Source organism: Chelon labrosus (genome assembly GCF_963514085.1).
Source record: "Chelon labrosus genome assembly, chromosome: 9".
Classification (NCBI taxonomy): Eukaryota; Metazoa; Chordata; class Actinopteri; order Mugiliformes; family Mugilidae; genus Chelon; species Chelon labrosus.
Genome location: NC_140359.1, coordinates 29,191,522 through 29,210,843, shown reverse-complemented (window position 1 = coordinate 29,210,843; position 19,322 = coordinate 29,191,522). Strand labels below are relative to the sequence as shown.

At 41.9% G+C, this 19,322-nt stretch overlaps 1 protein-coding gene across 1 annotated transcript; it reads left to right on the top strand.

The window, feature by feature from the left end:
• Positions 1-1,726: 1,726 nt before the first annotated feature.
• ier3 (immediate early response 3) lies at positions 1,727-3,080 on the top strand. Its single transcript, XM_084552141.1, has one exon. It carries the CDS (start codon positions 1,942-1,944, stop codon positions 2,518-2,520), a length of 579 nt encoding a protein of 192 aa, XP_084408267.1. The 5' UTR covers positions 1,727-1,941; the 3' UTR covers positions 2,521-3,080.
• Positions 3,081-19,322: the final 16,242 nt, after the last annotated feature.

Sequence of the window (19,322 nt, the reverse complement as noted above, 5' to 3'; positions counted from 1 at the left end):
GAGTCTCTCTGTTAGGAACTGATGGTTAGGGTTAGGGTTAGTTGGTCTTTGTGATTCGTTCAGAGATGAAACCCTGACAGTGAATCTGCTGTAAAATCAAATGCTGAAGCTAAAAGAAACCAGAACCGTCCATTTACTGTAACACTGCAGCTTTCACATTTACACGGAGCTCTGAAAAGAAAAATAATAATAATTCTCACGTGTATAACTCGATGCAGAATTATCTGATTGAAGTGTTTTCCTCAGAGAGAAGAATGAAAATTCTTTCAGCTGTTGCAACACAGCTTGGCAGCGTGGTGAAGTGAAACTAGGCATGTTGGTACAGAGCCACCTCAGATTCCAGCGAACCGCAGGCAGCATTTACAGACTTTCATCATGATGCTCACTGAAATCAATTATTTCAGAAGTTAAATCAAACAAAGAAGAGGAAAAATACTGAAGTCAGCCTGAGCTTAAAGAAGACGGATTCTTTTTAATTTAACATTAAACATGAACCTGATTCATGCTGTATTCACACTGTTTACACTAATTACTTCCACATTATTCTTTACACTCTTCATTTCCGAACATTCAACAACTTTTTTTCCCAACTTTTCTGTAATGAAATCAACAAAACTGTCTCTAGTTTTGTTCTTGTGAATCGGAATTTGTGTGAATCTTGTAATAAACATGCGCGGCGGTGCACGCTGCAGAGATAGATTCATGAATTACTCAGACGCTGCATCACTATGTAAGGATTTCATATGACGATATGACGTCTTCCTCTTAAAGACTTTCACAAAGTTCACGTCACCTGGTTTCATCATTCAGACCAAGCACACGGCTCAGGGAGGAGAAGAAGAAGAAGAAGAAGAAGCTAATCACATGTTGGACAAATACCAAAAGTCCCCTCCCTCTGTCCCTTCATGTCCAGTTTTAGGCAAGTGGACATATTTTTAGAGCAGATTGAGCCTGGATGGAAGATTTTGTTGTAACTGTTTGTTATGTGATAATCCTCTTTTTGACATGTTTGATATTTATACCATCCAGCAGCACAAATATTTCAGAATTTGTACATCTTACAAATTACATACCTTATGTTTCTCAGATATTTATATATATTGTTTCATACATTCTCTGGTCTGTATTTTATACTTAGTGAATTTTAAAAGTTTCCTTCTTTTCCAAACATGACCAACCTGACCCTGTTATACTGTTCTATTTCTAAGTGTGAGTCCAGCTGTGGGAGGGACGGTGCAGTTAAATGTCTTCAGCTCTGTTTATATATTTTATTCATTTCTCATCACCTGTGACACATCCAGCATCCGGCTGCAGGTGGAAGCCAAACAGGATGAGAAACACACCTGCTCATTCTGTCATTTGGTTCATGTGTTCATTCTCATGGGTCCAGGTTTAAAATAAAATAATAACTATTAAATATCAGCCTGTGGTTTATTGTCACATGTAACTGAGCACATCCTGCACCATGAGAGCAGTTTACAGTAAACTGAATGAAGCATGACAATCACATGTGAAGGTGGTGGTGGTTGGTGGTGGTGTGAGGAATTTAAAATAATAATAATAAAGAGCTAAATCAGCCACCACATTAACACTGATCTTTATCCAGATAAACATCATTTCCCACTGAGCTGAGGTTTTCTTTTCCTTCCAGCAGCTCTCTGGTGATTCAGCTTCTCTCCGCAGCCTGATCCATCCGCATTCTCTGCGGCTTCCGCAAACCACAAGAAAATATGCAAATTTTTCTGTTATTTTCCCACTTGAGCAATAAGGTGCGTTGGCTGAACTCAGGGAGTGGCCTGGTGGTTATGGGCGTTTCTAAAAAAACACACAACCTGAGCTGAAAGAGTATATAAGACAGTCTCCGAGGATCGGGACTTATCAGACTCTACAGAGCCCGCAGAGAAAACCCGCAGAGAACCACACTAAAGCCAACAAGAGAAAATGTACCCACGGTCAAACAGCATGACTCTGACTGTTCAGCAGGAGAGCTTCGCCTTCTCCAGGATGGCGGCTCGCAGGACGGAGCCGGAGGTCTTCACCTTCGAGCGGATCCCGGCTCAGGCCACCGCCGTGCGCTCCTTCGTGCCCATCCGGCCGAAGAAGCGCTGCACCCGGGTCATGTACCCCGCTAAAGTCCGCATGCACCTTCCACCACCGGAGAAGAGCCAGGCCAAGCGCTGGCTGGTCATCCTGTGCCTGGTGGTGCTTTGGCAGATCTACACCGAGGAGCCCTGCGCGGACACGCCGCTGGGAAGCTCCGAGAGCCCGATCAGCGACTACCAGGGTTTCCGCTTCCAGTCCGCGGAGGAGCAGGCTCGGCAGCTCTCAGACTCCGAGCTGCTGTCAGCCACACACAGCGGCTGCGAGGAGCACGACTCATCCAGCGAGCAGATCATCCCGAACACCACCTGCACCAAGCCCAGCCTGGACGCCGACACCACCGGCTCGTTCGAGCAGAGCGCCGGGAAGAGCTACATGGTGGCCCTGCTGGTCTACCACAGGCTGGGCAGCGACAACTAAGCGACAACACGGAGACTGGTGTAAACGCCCGAGTCTGGGCGCCAGAGATCCACGGTGAAGACGACCTGGAGCTGATCCCGAGCAGATTCTGGAGAACAGCGGTGCGCCCTGCGCGGCGCAGCCGGGGAGGGAGCTCCAGGCGCCGGCTTCTTCCAGACAGCAGCCCCTCAGAATGGAGGAGGCCCAGCAGTCTGGACTGACACTTAAAGAAAAGAAAAGAAAGAAAGAAAGAAAGAAAGAAAGAAAAGAAAGAATGAACTGTGAACTGAATCAAAAAGACTGAAACTTGAACCCTTGAAAACTTGAACTGTCCTGTGTGACCCTGACGGTCAGCTGCAGACTGGATGATCTACCAGATGAACTCTTAGAAAACTGTCACTACTGTAGACCAGCAAGCTGAAACTGACACTGTCTACTACTACTATTATTATTACTGTTGTCTCTCGTCTACATGTCTTATTTAGTTATTTATTCTATTTGCTATTTATTGAATAATGATTTTTAATAAAAAAAGAAAATGTCTCAAAGAACTTTCTGTTGCACGTCTCTTCTCTCTTTATTGTTGGTTATAAACACATCTGGACTAAATGCTTCTCAGAGTAGAACGTAAACTGCACCAGATCAATATCAGCACATGTGCATCAAAAACAAGTTTTAAATAAGTTTAAGAATTTGAAAATGAGCAAAGAAATAAATGCTACGGCTGCAAATATATCCAAAGGTTTTTTATTATTCCTCAGGAAAATAAAACGTCCAGATTCTCTGAAGCTAAATTATTTGAATAGAGTCATTTTATTTGTGGGCACCATCAGAATAAAACAATGCATTAAAATAAAAGCAGATTTAAAGATATATGAAAACGATATAAAGGTTAAAAAGATGTGTTTTGAGTCTAATAATGATTTGAATCATGAGAATTGGCCCAAATCATGACAACGTGCATGAGGTAGTGACTGAGCAGGAAACTGTGCAGGAAATATATTTTGTTTTATGGCATCTTTGATGCAGAAAGCATCGTCTGATTCCTGCAGGTGAACACAAGGAAGAAGGAAAAACCTTTAAATACACAAAGAGCCGTAGATGAGACGATGAGGCAGCTCCATACAGGAAGGATTTCCCACGTTTGAGCCAGAGTCTCTGCACACAGACACATGATAACGTGGACATGCAGCATCAGTCCAGACTCACTTCTCTCATCAAAACTTTCATTTTTTCCTCCGTTTATCCTCCGAGCCAAAGAATCTGAGTCATGAGCTCATAAGTTGCAGCGGCGGGTTGCATCACGGCTGCATCGTTCATGGATGAGCAGCGTCTGAAACGTGTGAAGACCTCCTTGTTATTCTAATGATTAATTCACAGCAACTGGTCTGGTTGTGTGTACACGGAAGATGAGCTCATGGCTGAACGTGATGAGCTTCACTGAGTTTATAGTGACTCTGCTCTCAGGCTGAGGACAAGCGTCGCCCCGGGGCTTCTGGGGAAGACCTGTTGATGTTAGTGTTGGATGTTGCCATGCAGACGTCGCCAGGTAAATGTCACGTCCTCTCCTGTAGGTAATGCATCAGGTATGAGAGGCGTGGGAACCCCTGCCGTGTTCACATGAACCACCTTCATACATCGGTCTGATCTGGTCTCTGGGTCTCGTTAGAGTCACTGTCACATCATCTAGTTTTCCCACAGACGTGGTCCAGACTGAATCTGGGCTAAACTCTCTCGTATTGTTTCTCCTTCTTTCTGGCTCTTTCTCTTTCTCCCTCTCTCTCCGGTTCAATCAGCTGACTGAGCTCGGCCTCGCTTCTTTCCAGTTCAACCAATCAAACTTTGCCACAGCCTCCAGGAACGAGGCACCGCTGTCAGAACTCATCACCCGTCCACAACTCCAATCATTCTTCTGCCCTGCTGCAGCTTTTTAACAGCTGAGAAGCTCTGAGACTGGACGGAGGCCCAGTCCAGGCGCCAACGCCCTCCTGACCTTTAAACATGTGAAATGACGTCAGTGAACGGCTGCTTGGTAGCTTTCACTAGATGACCCCTTCCACTCAGACTGTAGCTGAGATAACGTATGTACTCAACCAGTTTATGCACATTCAGTACGTATACCTAGGAACCTTTTGCAAGAACTAGATTCTTGTGGGACCTGTCACAGTGAGAACATCTGGTTAATGAATAGGACAAATTAATGTTTTAAAGTTTAGAAGGTCCTGAGTGAAAAACTTGAGCTCAGATTTAAATTAGATTATAATAGTTGGTGTTATAGTGTGTCATTTTATCATTCATGCCTGTTATTGCTAATTTGCATCACACCTAAAATTATATCTAAATGCATCAGCTTGAAAAGGCGTCAAGGATAATATGGAGAGCAGTCGATTAGAGAACGGTTGAACAACACTTAAGAAGGAAAGAATCTCCACAGATTCACAGGTGACCACCTCATAGACATGAACCAGAGACATTAGACTGAAATGAGCCAATACTACATATCAGAGAGGAGCTCCTCTAGGATCCAATCAGAGTCCATGTGTTCAGAAGTGTTTCCATCAACGTAATGAGACTCAGGTGTGGTTCAGTTCCTGGTTTAGTTTCAATAAATCAGGGATTTGTCTCAGTCTGATCTTCACAACACATGTTTGTGGACAAAGGAGCTTTCTGAGGAGCTCAGAGAAAGAGTTGTTGTTGCTCATCAGGCTGGAAAAGGTTCCAGAACCATCTCTAAAGAGTTTGGAACCCACAAATAATCCACAGTCAGACAGATTGAAGACGACTGTTCCCCTCCACAGGAGTGGTCCACCAACAAAGATCACTCCATAATAGTCTGAGAGGTCCCAAAGGAACCCAGGGGAACAAGGATGTGAACACACGTGGTCATTTAAAATGTTTAAACATCTTATACAGTATTTAATGACAGAAGAATATATTGCAAGTGTAAATATACTATATATAGATAATGTGAGATTATAAATTGTGTGTTTATGTAGAAAAATATATGATATGAAGGTGAGTTTATGAGTAAATGTGTGAAACTATACAAGATATATGAATACTGGAGTATTTAATCAATATATAATAATGCATGAAGGACAAGAGTTTGAAAAGCTAAAACATATCGTGGTTGGCTCTGATATCTCCAGTATTCATCTATGTAGAAAGTAATACTAATAAATAAATAAAGAATGAATGTGAAGGTGTGTCCTAACGTCAAAGGTCTGAGGCTGCGGACGTCGTTCAGTCTGACGACAGCTTCAGGAATGTGACCTGGGTTTATTTAAAGCTCAGAGCTCAGGTGAACCGTAGCGCTCTCTGCTTCCTGCCTCGTGTTTACAGTCAAACCTAGAACACATCAACATGTCCTCAAGTACAAGCAGCTTTGTGATGCCGCTGCATCTTCAGTCCACAACGGGTTTTTAAAAAACAAATTAGTGGAAACAGAGAGAAGAGAAGAGGAAGAAGAACTGCAGCGTCTGATCAGCATCTAATCTGCATAATCTAAATTCCTGCAGAAGGAAAACGTCTCAACCAACTGAAGGAAATGAAAACACTTAACGTTCATGTCTTTGTCCTCAGCCAGAGAGCTGTGACCGACCTTCACTTTACAAACTATAACGTTTAGTTGGAGTCCCTGCAGACGGCAGCTGCAGATGTTCTCAGTTAAGAACGTAAATCTTAATTTTCATCAACTTTATGAGTGCATGTACTTCAGTGGAGTATTTCACTAATGATGTAATGTCAAACACTAATGTGAAACACTCTCTCTGTTCCTGGAAGCTGATGGCTGGAAACTAAACGACCTTCTGCAGTTACAGTAAAACTTTTCCCTCTAAATGTTCCCGCTGATGGTGAAGAGGTGGCATTTAACAAGAAAACCACTTTAAGAGACGAGTTTTATAACTATTTAAATAAATACACTGCCTGGGGGAGAAGAAAGGTCACACTCTAATATTCATTGGACCTCCTTTATCTCTGATTCCAGCTCATTCTCTGTATCATTGTTTCTAGAATCTTCTCCAATGTCACCAGATTTATTTCCATCCAGTGTTTCATTCATTTTTCACCAAGATCTTGTATTGATGACGGAGAGTCTGACCACTGCACAAAGCCTTCTCCAGCACATCCCAAAGATTCTCAATGGGGTTAAGGTCTGGACTCTGTGGTGGCCAATCCATGTGTGAAAATGATGTCTCATGCTCCCTGAACCACTCTTTCACAATCTGAGCCCCATGAATCCTGACATTGTCATCTTGGAATATGATCCATTGATGGAATAACCTGGTCATTCAGTATATTCAGGTAGTCAGCTGACCTCATTCTTTGGACACATAATGTTGCTGAACCTAGACCTGAGCAACTGCAGCAACCCCAGATCAAAGCACTGCCCCCACAGGCTTGTTCAGTAGACCCTTCACATTGTACGTGTGGAAATGTTCTTACTTTCACTATTAAACAGCCCTGAGTTCTACTGTTGTTTTTCTTCCATCTGATTTCACCAAACGTTTAAGTGATCACAGATCACCATCAATCAGGATTTTCTTCCGACCACATTTCTTCCTGGAAGACGATGGTTCTCCACTATCCTTCCAGATTCTAATAATGCGTTGGACAGTTCTTAACCCAGTTTTAGTAGTTTCTACAATCTCCTTAGATGTTTTCTCTGCTTGATGCATGCCAATGATTTGACCCTTCTCAAACAGACTAACATCTTCTCCACGACCACAGGATGTGTCTTTAGACATGGTTGTTTAAGAAATGAGAAGCTACTCATTGCATCAGTTGGGCTTAAATAACTTGTTGTCAGCTGAAAGATAATCACCCATGCAGTAATTATCCTTGCAGGTTGTGAATGACTCCTGGTGTAAAACATCCACATGCGCCCTCGTTCAGACGTTAAATAATAAAGTCTGATCGTGTCTGAACGTGTCCGTTATCTCATCGGGTCTCATCCAGCTGTAGAGACAGTGGAAAGTTACTTTATTAACGTTGGGTGTTCAGAGCAGAGACTGTTTGTGACTTGTTTGTTAACCAGATTCCCTCAGCTGATGTCTGAGCTCCAGAAAACACCGGTTTTATTTTTAGCTCTGAAGATGATTATCGAGTCGTGTTGATGATGTGCTGCAGAGCATAAAAGAATAAAACACAAAGCCGTAACTGGAACGAATACATGTCTCCAAACTTATCTACGAATCTTTTCCATCAGACCAGATGATAAAATGATCAGATCAACATTAATCACTGTAGAACTTTATTGATGAAGAGGAGCGTCACATCTACTGGAAACAGAGCAGAAGAAGAAGAGGAAGAAGTAGTGACAGGATGAAGAGGAGGAGTACGTGTTAGTGTCTAGTCCTGAACTGATAAAGAACAAACCAAGATGTCTCCAGAGGACAAGCAGAAGAAAAAAGAGAGGACGAGGAAGAGAAAGAGGAGAAGAATAAATGGGAAGAGGACGAGATGAAGAAGGAGGAGGAGAAAGGACACAAAAGAAGAACAGAGATCAAGATGAGGATGGAAAGAGAAGAAAGAGTAGATGGAGCTTGGTTCATCTTTTCAAACACTTGTTTTTCTGCCTCCATGTTTCTGTCCCTTCCCTGATGTTTACCCTTTAACCGGCCTTAAATATAAAACGTCTAGATATCAGTGGTTTGTGACTGAAAGCATCACGTCCAGCTGGTGACTCTAAGGAGACGTTGTAGGAGACACTGTTAATTTCACTACTTGTTTGTTTGCAGAGATCAGTGTGTTTGTGCAGCCAAGGTTGAAATAGATTCAGTTTACTCAACAAACCTTTATTCACTGTGAGCCGCACTGATAACACACTGACTCACAACACTATCTGCCGCCAGGAGCCTTAAGTTATTTATGTCCTCATATACTTAACGTCCTCCACTTATCTGAATTAGTTTCTGTGTTTGTTCAAGTCCGATCTGTCCATGTAAAGAGTTCCGCTGAGTGATCAGCTCGTTGCTTTCTCTTTACTTCAGTCTAACTTCCCTGAAGTGAGGTGTGTTCATCTGGATCCAACCAGACTCAGAGAGCAGATGGTCCTGAGGCCATGCTGCTGCAGCTGAAGCTGAAGCTCAGCCAGATACCTGTTCACTCCTGCTGCTGCTCCTCAGACTTCTCTTTATTCACGTCAGTAAAACACACAAACCAAAGTTCACCTGCTGCCTTTGAAATGTGAGTAAACTGAAGGAAATGTCTGGTTCAACTCAAAAAGCTAAAAAGTTATAATTAATAATCACTTATTAAATTAAAACAATGTATTAGGTCACATTAAAACTCATTTTATTGTCTAATTAACTGACATTTCCAAGTTAAGATCAATTTAAATTCATACCAGCTGCCATTTTACATTGAGAGCCCTAATGTTTTAGTTTCTACTTTGATTTCTCATCTTGATGACTAATGATTAGTTTTAAAGTTTATGTAAACTTCAAACAGATTCATCTCACATATTGTTCATCCAGAAATTTAACTTTTGTTTTATTTAGGGAGGAGGAAATTAAAACCTGATCCACCAACAACGGCCACACCAATTTAATCCTGGTAGAGAAACCTGTTCTAATATCCACTCATCTATTCCACTAACGGTGCCAGATGTTTGCTGACGTTGTAATAACCTGATTTAGTCCTCTGTGTAGAGCCTTGTTACAGAGGTATCATCATTTTATAGTAATAGTTCTGTCTAATTAAACAATGTGAAAGCCTCTATGTTGCTCAGTATTTATATCATATCCTCCTCCATCACTTTTTACAACTCAGAACTTAAAGACATGAGTTAAATGATCATGAATGAATGAAGTCAAGACAGTGGATTACTTTAAGTTTAGAAAAACTCATTAAATTGAGTTCAGCATCAAAAACTTGTCCTGACTGTTGGAGTTAAAGAGAAGAACAACCTTCATGGTAACTTAATAACGAGGCTCTAATGTTTTACAGCGCAGAGAGAAAACAGAGCTACATAAATCACCACCAGTAAAAGTTTCTCTGTAAAGAAAGATTTCATTCATTTACAGACAAGACTCTGGATTTTAAAAGTTTTCTTTTATTTTGCCTTTTATTTAAACATTCATTATTTAGTTTCAACATTTAATCATCACATATAAAGAAAACAGTTTAACTGGCTCACGCTGGAGGAAGACGTCTCTCTTTACAAAACGCTTTAATACGACATCAGATCGTTGAGTCGTGCCTTAGCTTCCATTCATTTCTGACCAGTGGACGATCGTGTTTCATCACCTTCTAACGACAACGTTATGTTAAACTGATTCAGTTCAACCGTATTCATCAGTAACAAGTTTACAACATCTGGTCTGAAACCTCCAGAGCAAACATGAAGGCGACGCTGGCAGGAAGAACTCCCTGTTAACAGGAAGAAACCTTGAGCAGAACCTTGAGCTCATATGGAGGAACCCATCTGCCTGAGGCCGGCCGGGTAGAGAGACAGAAGTTAACATGCTAGAGAGTAGTATGACTAGTAATGGAGAGGAAATTAGAGGATAGGAGCTCAGTGCATCGTCCCCCAGCAGCCTAGGCCTATAGCAGCATCACTAAGGGATGGTTCAGTCCAGCTCCATCAGCTTGATCTAAAAGGAAAGTCTTAGTTCTGACCTTAAAAGTAGAGAAGTGTCTGTTCCTGGTTCCACAGGAGAGGAGCCTGATAGCTGAAGGATCTACCTCCCATTCTACTTTAGAACCTCTAGGAACCACAAGTAGGCCTGAACTTTGAGATGGAAGTGATCTGTTGGGATGATCTGGTACAATGAGGTCTTTAAGATACGATGGAGCTAGGCCTTTAAGGGCCTTGGATGGAAGGTAACATGATCTCTCTGGTTAACTGCTGCAGCATTTTGAATCAACTGGAGGCTTTTTAAGGAGTGTTTGAATGAATCCAGCCTGGAAGACATTAATGCATGATGAGGACTTGATGTTGTCTGAAGGGCGTCCAGCAACAAGTTGCACTCTCAGCATGAAGAAACAAATGCTGTCTATTAATAAATCTATAAATAACTCTGAGCAGTGTGTTGTAAATAAAAGGACGACTTGCAGCATCCTGAGGTTTGGTTGCAGCTGCATGAGCTCATATGGAAGATGTGTGTTGTTGTTGTTGACGATGTTCACGGCTTCGTGTTGTCGCTGTGGTTCAACTCATTGTTAGATCATCTGTGAAGTGTCTGAGTCACGGCCTGTATCTGCTGAGGGTCAACCGCGGTGGAGATAACACACTAACACACAATAACACACACCCACACACACACTCCTGCCACCAGCCCACGTGTTGTAAATGTACAACAAACAGACGTAGGGGAAAAACTCTTGGTTGCGTGACAGCAGCTTAAACACAACAAGCAGCTCCTCCAAACACACTTCATTCGTATCATCTCTAACACACACTCAGGGACATTTTTGGTTGTTTGGATTGTTGAGGCCGAAGCTCAGCGCAGGTTGAGACCTGTTCAGATTCCTGCTGCTCCTCTAATGAACATCGACACAGGAACAAAGTTAAAAACCGTGGGCGTAGCCGGATTTAACTCTTCTCAGAATCAGAGTCTGGATTTTATGACTGGACAATCCTCCAACCAATCAGAGCAAAGACGTATTAAACGGTGCTGGTTTGGAGTCTCTCTGTTGGGAACTGATTCTGCCTCAGCTATAATATCATCATATCATACACTGATCAGCCATAAGATTATGACCACCTTCCTAATATTGTGCAGGTCTCCCTTGTAGTGACTCATCAGAGAATGGACATGGACCTTCTGAGGGTGTCCTGTTGTGTTAGTGGGGGGGGGGGCCTTTGAGGGGAGGGGCCTCTGTGGATCATCCCACAGATACTTGATCAGTTTGGGATCTAGTGAATTTGGAGGCCAGGTCAACACCTTGTGCTGTAATAAAAGGACTGAAGACTATAAGTGCTGAATGAGGATATTACAAGAAGACTTGAGACGCTGAAGATGTTTCATCTAAGTGTTGGGTTCTAAGGGTTCTGAAGGACTGGTGGGGAGTTTGGACTTTAAATAACATCTGTGGGTGTTAGCCATCAGAAACTTACATGAATTTGATCTGTTAATGACAAGATAGTCACCTGTTACAACACTAGTCTATTAGAGCTGAAGACCTGGATGAAACGTCTTCAGGAATGTTCAATTACCCTTGCTTCAGCTTTTATGATAAACTATGACCTGGACAACTGAGAACCTTCACCAGGCTTGTTCCAGTGCATCCCACAGAGACTCTGGAGGCAAAGGTCAACACCTTGTGCTGTTTTTTTAGTTGTTCCTAAAGTGTTTTTGTGGCTGCATCCTGCTGGGGATGGCTGCTGCCATCAAGGAGTGTCATTGCTATGGGGTGGGGGTGCCTGGTCTGGTCTAGGTCTAGGTGGGGGTGTCTGGTCTGGTCTAGGTGGGGTGGGGGTGCCTGGTCTGGTCTAGGTGGGTGCTACATGTCTAAGTAACATCCACACCAATGAATGCCAGGTCCAGAAGTTTCCCAGCAGAACATTGGACTGTCACAGGATGGTCAATGTTATTCACTCCTCCTGTCAGTGGTCATAATGTTGTGGCTGATCGGCGTAACACGTGTTAATGGACGTCACAGTTTTAAAACCAAATAATAAACAGTTGAGTCTGTCTCAGTTGTAGTGAAGCGGATGCGTCAGTGAACTCTGTTCTTTCTATTTTAAATCCAAACAAATCAAACACGACTCGACCGTCGTTGCATAACCTGATCGTTTAGTTGCTGCTGCAGCTCTCAGCTCTCGTTTCACTCTGCAGCTTCTTCCTGTTTCAGCCACGTTGTCGACTCTGTAATGACGTGTTTCCTGAGTCCAACGTTTGAATCGCCTGCGGGCAAAACACAAAGACGACAAGAAAAGAAGAAACTGGAGAGTTTTTCTTTCTTGGACAGTAAAGTGGGAGGAGCAATGGTGACGAGGTGAATGGGATAAACAGACGGTTCTCCTCCTCCTCCTCCTCCTCCTCTCCTTCTCCTCCTCCTCTTCTTTCTGTTCATACCAACACAGTGAGTCACTGCTGGCAGGAAGCATCCAGAAACTTACTAGCTCAAACCAGAGAGCAGACGAAGGGGGGAGGGGGCTGAATCTGAGGTAGGAAAGAAAAGAGGAAGAACAGGAAGCAGGGTGTTTGGTGGGAGATTCCCTGGCTGCATCAGAGAGGGAAGAAGAAACAGGATGAGTCCGGTCTAGAACCATGAACCTGCTGGTGACACAAACAAACCTCTAAGAGAGATGAAGACAAACTCATCTGATCAGGCTCCTGCATCTTCACAATAAAGAAGAACGTCTTCATCCATGAGTAACTCCACTGTAAATCATTAATGAGTTATTTTTAAACCTCCTTTGACCTTTTAGCTCCAGAGACATAAAGGATTAGAAAAGAATGTGAGGTATTTCTGTGGTGGGTTCCACCCAGAAAGGCCCGGCCTCAGCCGGAAGTTCACACAGGTGCACAGTCATACACCTGTCCTGTGAAATCAGTCTTATACCAGACGTGGGATTGGTCGGTTCATTCAGAGATGACTTCATCATCCTCTGACACAACGGTAGGATGTTTCACATTCTGTGAGCGACAGAGAGAGAGAGAGAGTGTTTCACTCATAACAAAGGAAGGTGAGGCTCATTCTCATTCCCCGCGACGCTCCTGAACACATCACCTGCTGCTCTCACAGGATACCAGCAGCTGCTTTCTCACGGTTTGTCAAAGTAAAGACGGGAGGACACATGAGACCAGGTGAAGGAATGAGCAGAACGTCCAGTACATCAACATATCTCAGCCCATGTTTGACCTAGATACATTAATGAGGGTTGATGGTGGAGATAGATGTGAAGTCAAACCTTAACCCAGTTGACTGTTTATGACTATTATTGGTTTTATCTTTAGTAACATGTTGGATGTAAATACACAATAAAAAAATTAAATCCAAGCAGGAAAAACTCAGATTCTTCACTGTGAAAATCACAAACATGTTTAATGAAGCATTTTTATAAAGGTCTAAAGGTCACAAATCTCTCAAATCTCAAAACTCGCTTCTCTCTTTCGCCATCGTCATAATGTCATTCACAAATAAAAACTGGTTTATAGTTTAAAGTTAGAACTTTCTACACAAGTTGAAACAGAGATTCAGTCAGACTGCATCTTGCTGCTACATCGTCTTAAACTGGTCATGTGATTTGGACACGGCATGCGTCCGTCGCCTCCAGAGGGTTACATTTATAATAGAGGGGCCACGAGCAGAAACACGTCTAATGAAGTTGTTCCGTTTACTTCACACCACAAATACAACTGTTTTTAATCATTTAATGTTTGCTATTGATTATTATTATTGATTATTGATTAATGATGCAGTAAAGGACACTTAAGGATCTTTTAGAGTACAGCGGGACATAGACGCTGTAACCTATGTACGGAGCCTACGACGACACCGGCCATTGGCTCGCTCTTTAACAACGTCACCCAAACACTAGACGGCACTGTGTCTTTTTTGCCAGTCTGGTTCATTTTTGTTTCTACTTCCTGCTAGGATCTAGGGAGGGGCTTGTTTTCCCTGATTGCTGACACCTGTGACGTTCACCTATAAATACTGGGGCTGTGGTTGTTGTGGACACACAGGTCTGAAATTTCAGACAATTTCCCTGAGAATTTCAGATTCTTGTGTCGGTTCGTCGTTCTGCTAGAAAAAAATGTTGAACAACTTTTGCTAAATTCTCAGCAACAGAAAAGAGAGAAGACGTCTGAGCTGCAGAGAGATGTTGAGATCTTTGTATTTACATTTATACAACACATATCTAGCACCGGGCGGCTCAGTGGTGTGGTGGTTAGCACTGATGCCTCACAGCCAGAAGGTTCTGGGTTCTAATCCAGGCCGACTGGTTCCTTTCTGTGTGGAGTTTGCATGTTCTCCATCCAGGTACTCCAGGTTCCTCCCACCGTCCAATAACATGCTTGTTCATTAGTGATTCTGTCTCTGCCTCCTCCCCCCATGACTCTCCAGAGGACAAGCTGTTACAGAGAATAAATAAATGAATGATTTCATCTTTAACAGTGAGAGTGTCTTAAGCCTCTGTGATATTGTCATGAGAAGTGTTAAACTTGTGAACTCAGCTGAAGCTAGGCAACAAGTCACAAACCAAACATACACATGTACACCCGTCCCTCCGCCCTGACCTCCTCCCTACAGGCTCTGCTGAGCTCATGTCATGCCTCTTTTGTAGAGAAGAAATCTGGATGATGACTTTGTTCTTATCAGCATATTATAAAATGAAAAGCTTTTCCCAGGCCTCCAGTGCAGAGCTCTTAGCTCTTACTCAACGTCTTTATGTGTTTATCAGCGAGGCGTGGAGACACACCCCGCTACTCAGAGGACACACCGCACAGGAATTCAGTTTGAACGCTGAGATGAAAACGGATCTTCCCTGCTCTGATGAAACTTCCTTTTCTCTTCTCTTGTCGACATCCGCTTAGTCAGCGGAAATCAAGAATGAAGAAGAACGTGAAATTCCCACTTTCCAGTTTATTTTCTTTACGTTAATGTTTCATAATGGTCATTGTTCATTGATGATTAGTAACCCTGCAGACCCACATGTGAAACAATAGTTAGAAAAATGTACTTTTTAAAAAAAAAAATAGAAGTGCTCATAGGACCTTTAAACTAATCAATAAATAAATTTGTTTTATTTGATAGATCAGACATTTGGTTTTGACAGAACAACAGTTTCTGTCCTTGTTCAGACAAAGATGGACTGAAAACTAATGTTTGTGTCTCTGAACTGAATATATATTATATATTATATTCATGATAGTCATTTAACTGTGTCGGTGGAAACTGAGGACGTCAAAACACAATAATTACCAAGAGAACCTCTGCAACTTTAGGCTGTCTAGAAAAATCACATAAACAAAATCTAAAAAATCAATAAATGAATGCATATTTAATCTTTTAAATTTGAATTTCTTTCAAAAGAAATGGCACTGTGGCGGGTATAATGTAGACTACTTCATTATATGCATTACACTAATGCATACTGAGATAGTTTACCATTTTGTATCGTATTTTATCCACAATGATTTTACTACAGTATAATGTGTACAGTATGAAGTAATTATAGGTTGATTCAATAAAGTAAATATTCATATTGAAATATCACAAACAACATAAACTATATTCTCAAAATGTTTTTCCTGATTTTCCTGCAGAAATCTGGAACGTCCATTTTGGAAACGGCTGCCAAACGCCAACGACCACAGACAACGTATAAATCCAGCAGGGGGCAGAAGACAAGTCTCAAATAGTGTACAGCAGGTTTTTCAGGTAAGTATTGATTATGTTGGTGGAGCTGAAGGTCATGGATCAGATATGATGCACTTTATAAAGAAGCAACCGTTTGTTTTTAGTGATATCTGTTGGTCATGATTTAATTGTATGATTTGTTAATTTAATTTCTAATGGACACAAAAATGAAAAGACTGACTGAGCTCCACTCTGGGAGTCAGAACCTTTAGGAGCATCTCCATGTACATGGTTTTCTGTTATCTGTGTCTGTGCTGACACAGCTTTCTGTAAACATGAGGAAACTCCACTTCCCGTTAAACCTCCTCCTGTGGTCCCACTAAATCAACTCTTCCTCCAGCAGGAGAGCCTCCGGAGGAATGTCAGGAATGTTGGTCAAGAGTCTCGGAGGCGTTGGAGCGAGGAAGCCGGCTCACACCTTGGAGAATCAAACGGATGCAGAGTGAAGCGTGACTCTGGAGGTCGGTTTGATTCATCGGCCGCAGAGAGGGAGAGTGAGGGGATGGAAAACTACAGGAAGACGACGGGAAGGAAGTTCAGCAGTTTAAATCTGCTTAGTAATCCTGAGGATTTGTTTTTTTTTTCAATGTGAGTTACAAATGTTGGAATTTATCTTCACACGTCATCCTCCAGACTCTCACCTCAAACAATGACTCTTTATTTCAGCGTAGTACATCTGAGCTTTTTTTTACTTTTATTAAATCAGATTTTTATCTATTGTCAAAGACATATTTAAAGTTAAAGAAACCTTTTTATTTATTTTTTTTCCAGGTTTTTAAAATGCTTCCACTGACTCTGACGTTTATTTGAACACATTTATTAAACATAAGTCGTTTTTTCTCTCAACCATCTCAGTGAAGATGATTTAAATGTTTATTCAAATCACGAGTTTACACACGTCTGAGTTCATATGTCCTTTTTTAAACCCTGGGAATTCAGTTTATTTCTGGTGACTTCTGCATTCTCTAAAGTCCAGATTCAATTAAAGGCAGAAAGTAATTATTTTCTCACCTCAGGGCTTTAAAATTCTTCAAATGACTCTGTCAATCACTGAGTTTACAGCCGTCACCTTTAAAACATTTAAAAAACGTGATAAGATTCTCCAGGAATGTCTCATGACTTTTCTAATTCTAATGTGTCATTCAGATTTTTCTCTAAGATATTCTTAAAGTTACGTATGTAGTTTGTCAAGATTGTCAACCTCATGGTTCTGAGTATTTAAATCATTTTTTACTCCCTCTAGTTGATTCTTTTTAAAGATTTTCCAGGAAATCTATTTATTACGACTTCTAACTTTTAAAGTTTGATTCAGATTTCCCTCTGATGTCAGATGTCTTTAAAGTTCTAGAAAACTTTATTTCCTCTGGATGTTAAAGCCCTTTAAACGAGTTTATTTTACAACATTCATGAGAGTATTTTTTTTACACATTACAAATGTTGGGGTTTGTCTTTAAACGCCAAGTTTTCAACTCTCAACTATTTTAGATTTCCGTGGAATTTAACGTATTTCTTGTGAAGTTTTTTAAAATTTTATTCAGATTGTTCTTGAATGTTAAGATATGGGATGAATACTTTTATCACTTCAGGACTTTAAAATACCTCAAATGAAAATCCCTCTGATGAGAAATGAATGTTTATTTTTATTATTTCCTACAGTGTTTGATTTCTCTCATGACTTTAGACTCTACTGTCCTCTACTGTCAAAGATGCTTTAAAATCCTTCATTAGAATCTGAGAATAGTGAAACCTGGAAGCAGAATGGTGATGTAACGGCAGCAGAGTGAGACAAACACAAGCTGAGGCACATCTGAAGCTCATCTCCTCATCCTGTTCAGAGAAAACGTTCTTCAGAGAAACAGAGTCAGGTGGTTCCTGGAAGTCAAACCAGGAATCACCTTCTCTTTAAACTGAGTTTCGTTCAGACTGAAAACACAACAGAAACCTCAGAGCTGACAGACTAATCAGGTCTGGTCTTAAACTGTCTGGATGCTTTCTGGCAGTGGGCTGTCAAAAGATGTTTGTACTTAATATTAGGGACGTCCCGACTGGTATCAGGGCGTTTATAAAATTATCAGATCGTATCAGGCTTCAGATTCTTTAAGGTGTGCTGTAAATCCAAACCACGTCCCTGTAGCATCAAAACATTTTCTTCTCCTTGTGTTTTAATGGCGGTTGGCTAGCGTCAAAGACTTCTACATGTTCTTCTTCTCAGACTCAGACTCAGACTTAGACTTAGACAGACTTTATTCATCCACAAGGGGAATTTCTTGGGCTGGTTGGCTTGGGTCAAAGCTGCTAAAACACGAAGAAGCAGAAGAAGAAGAAGCCATGTCTGCAGTGTAAACTGAAGTCAGTCAGGCGTTAGTTAGTAAATAGTAGAGTAGTAGAGAACACAAGGTACCAGCTACCCTCTCCACACTACATTAACTTTGACAGAAAGATTTATTGGACTGAATCCAGTCCACTCTAGGAGAAGACAAGGAAGACAAGGACAGACTTTAGGAAGCTACAGGAGACCAACTCTGGGACATTTAATATACCAGCCAGAACATTTCATCTCAAAGCTTTAGTGCCTTCAGTCAGTCCTGGCTCTTGTGTTTAGATGACTGCATCGTTTGGTTCCTGACCCTCCAGTCTCTGGTCATCGTCATCCTGATCTACGATCCACACCACACCGTGATGGTGCCCATATGTGGTAGAAATAGGAGGACATGTGAGCGGGTGAAGTCATGTCGGCATGATGGCAGGGAGCAGCCACCTGTACAGGCCTCATAAGGATGGAAAACAAGCGCACCTCTGCCTACTGGATGAATCCAGATGAGCCGGGACGTCCAATCAGATACGAGTGAAGCTCTTTATCTCCTGTTTGAGAAAGAGAACGAGTCGAACGAGGTCGTGAGTGAATCAAAGTGCCCTTACATAAAAAATAAACATCAAACCTGCTGGACATATAACAGAAGAAGAAGAAGATGTATATATGCAACCAAATAATCGGTTGATGTCCTACAGTCCAGACACATGAACGTCTGGTTAACTGGGATAACCCCTCGCCTCAACCTTCTAGAGGAGGAGCACTGTTAGATAATGATGGAACCAGATAAAAGAAAAGATCGGTTCAGAACCAAATCCCAGACTCTGACACTGACGGTCTTCTACCGCCCTCAAAGAGAGAGAGGGGTGACCTCAGCTGCAGTTCCTCTAATGTCCACTAGAGGTGTCAACAATGAGTCAATCCCAATAGAGCCACATTTGGATAAAACTCGGTTTAAATCAGGGTCCCCAATACGTCAGTGGCGATTGACCGGTAGATGTGTGCCACTGACTAAATGTTTCAGATGTTACTCCATCATTTATCTGTTGCACAAACAGCCAGACAGTTCATCTACAGCCGTCACAACATCAATAACAACAATACTACCGACTTTCCTAAAGGGACAGCGCTATTTTTCAAAGGTGCAGCTTCTTCCTAGAAAAATAAAAACAAAGATGGAAGTGTGACAGGTTTG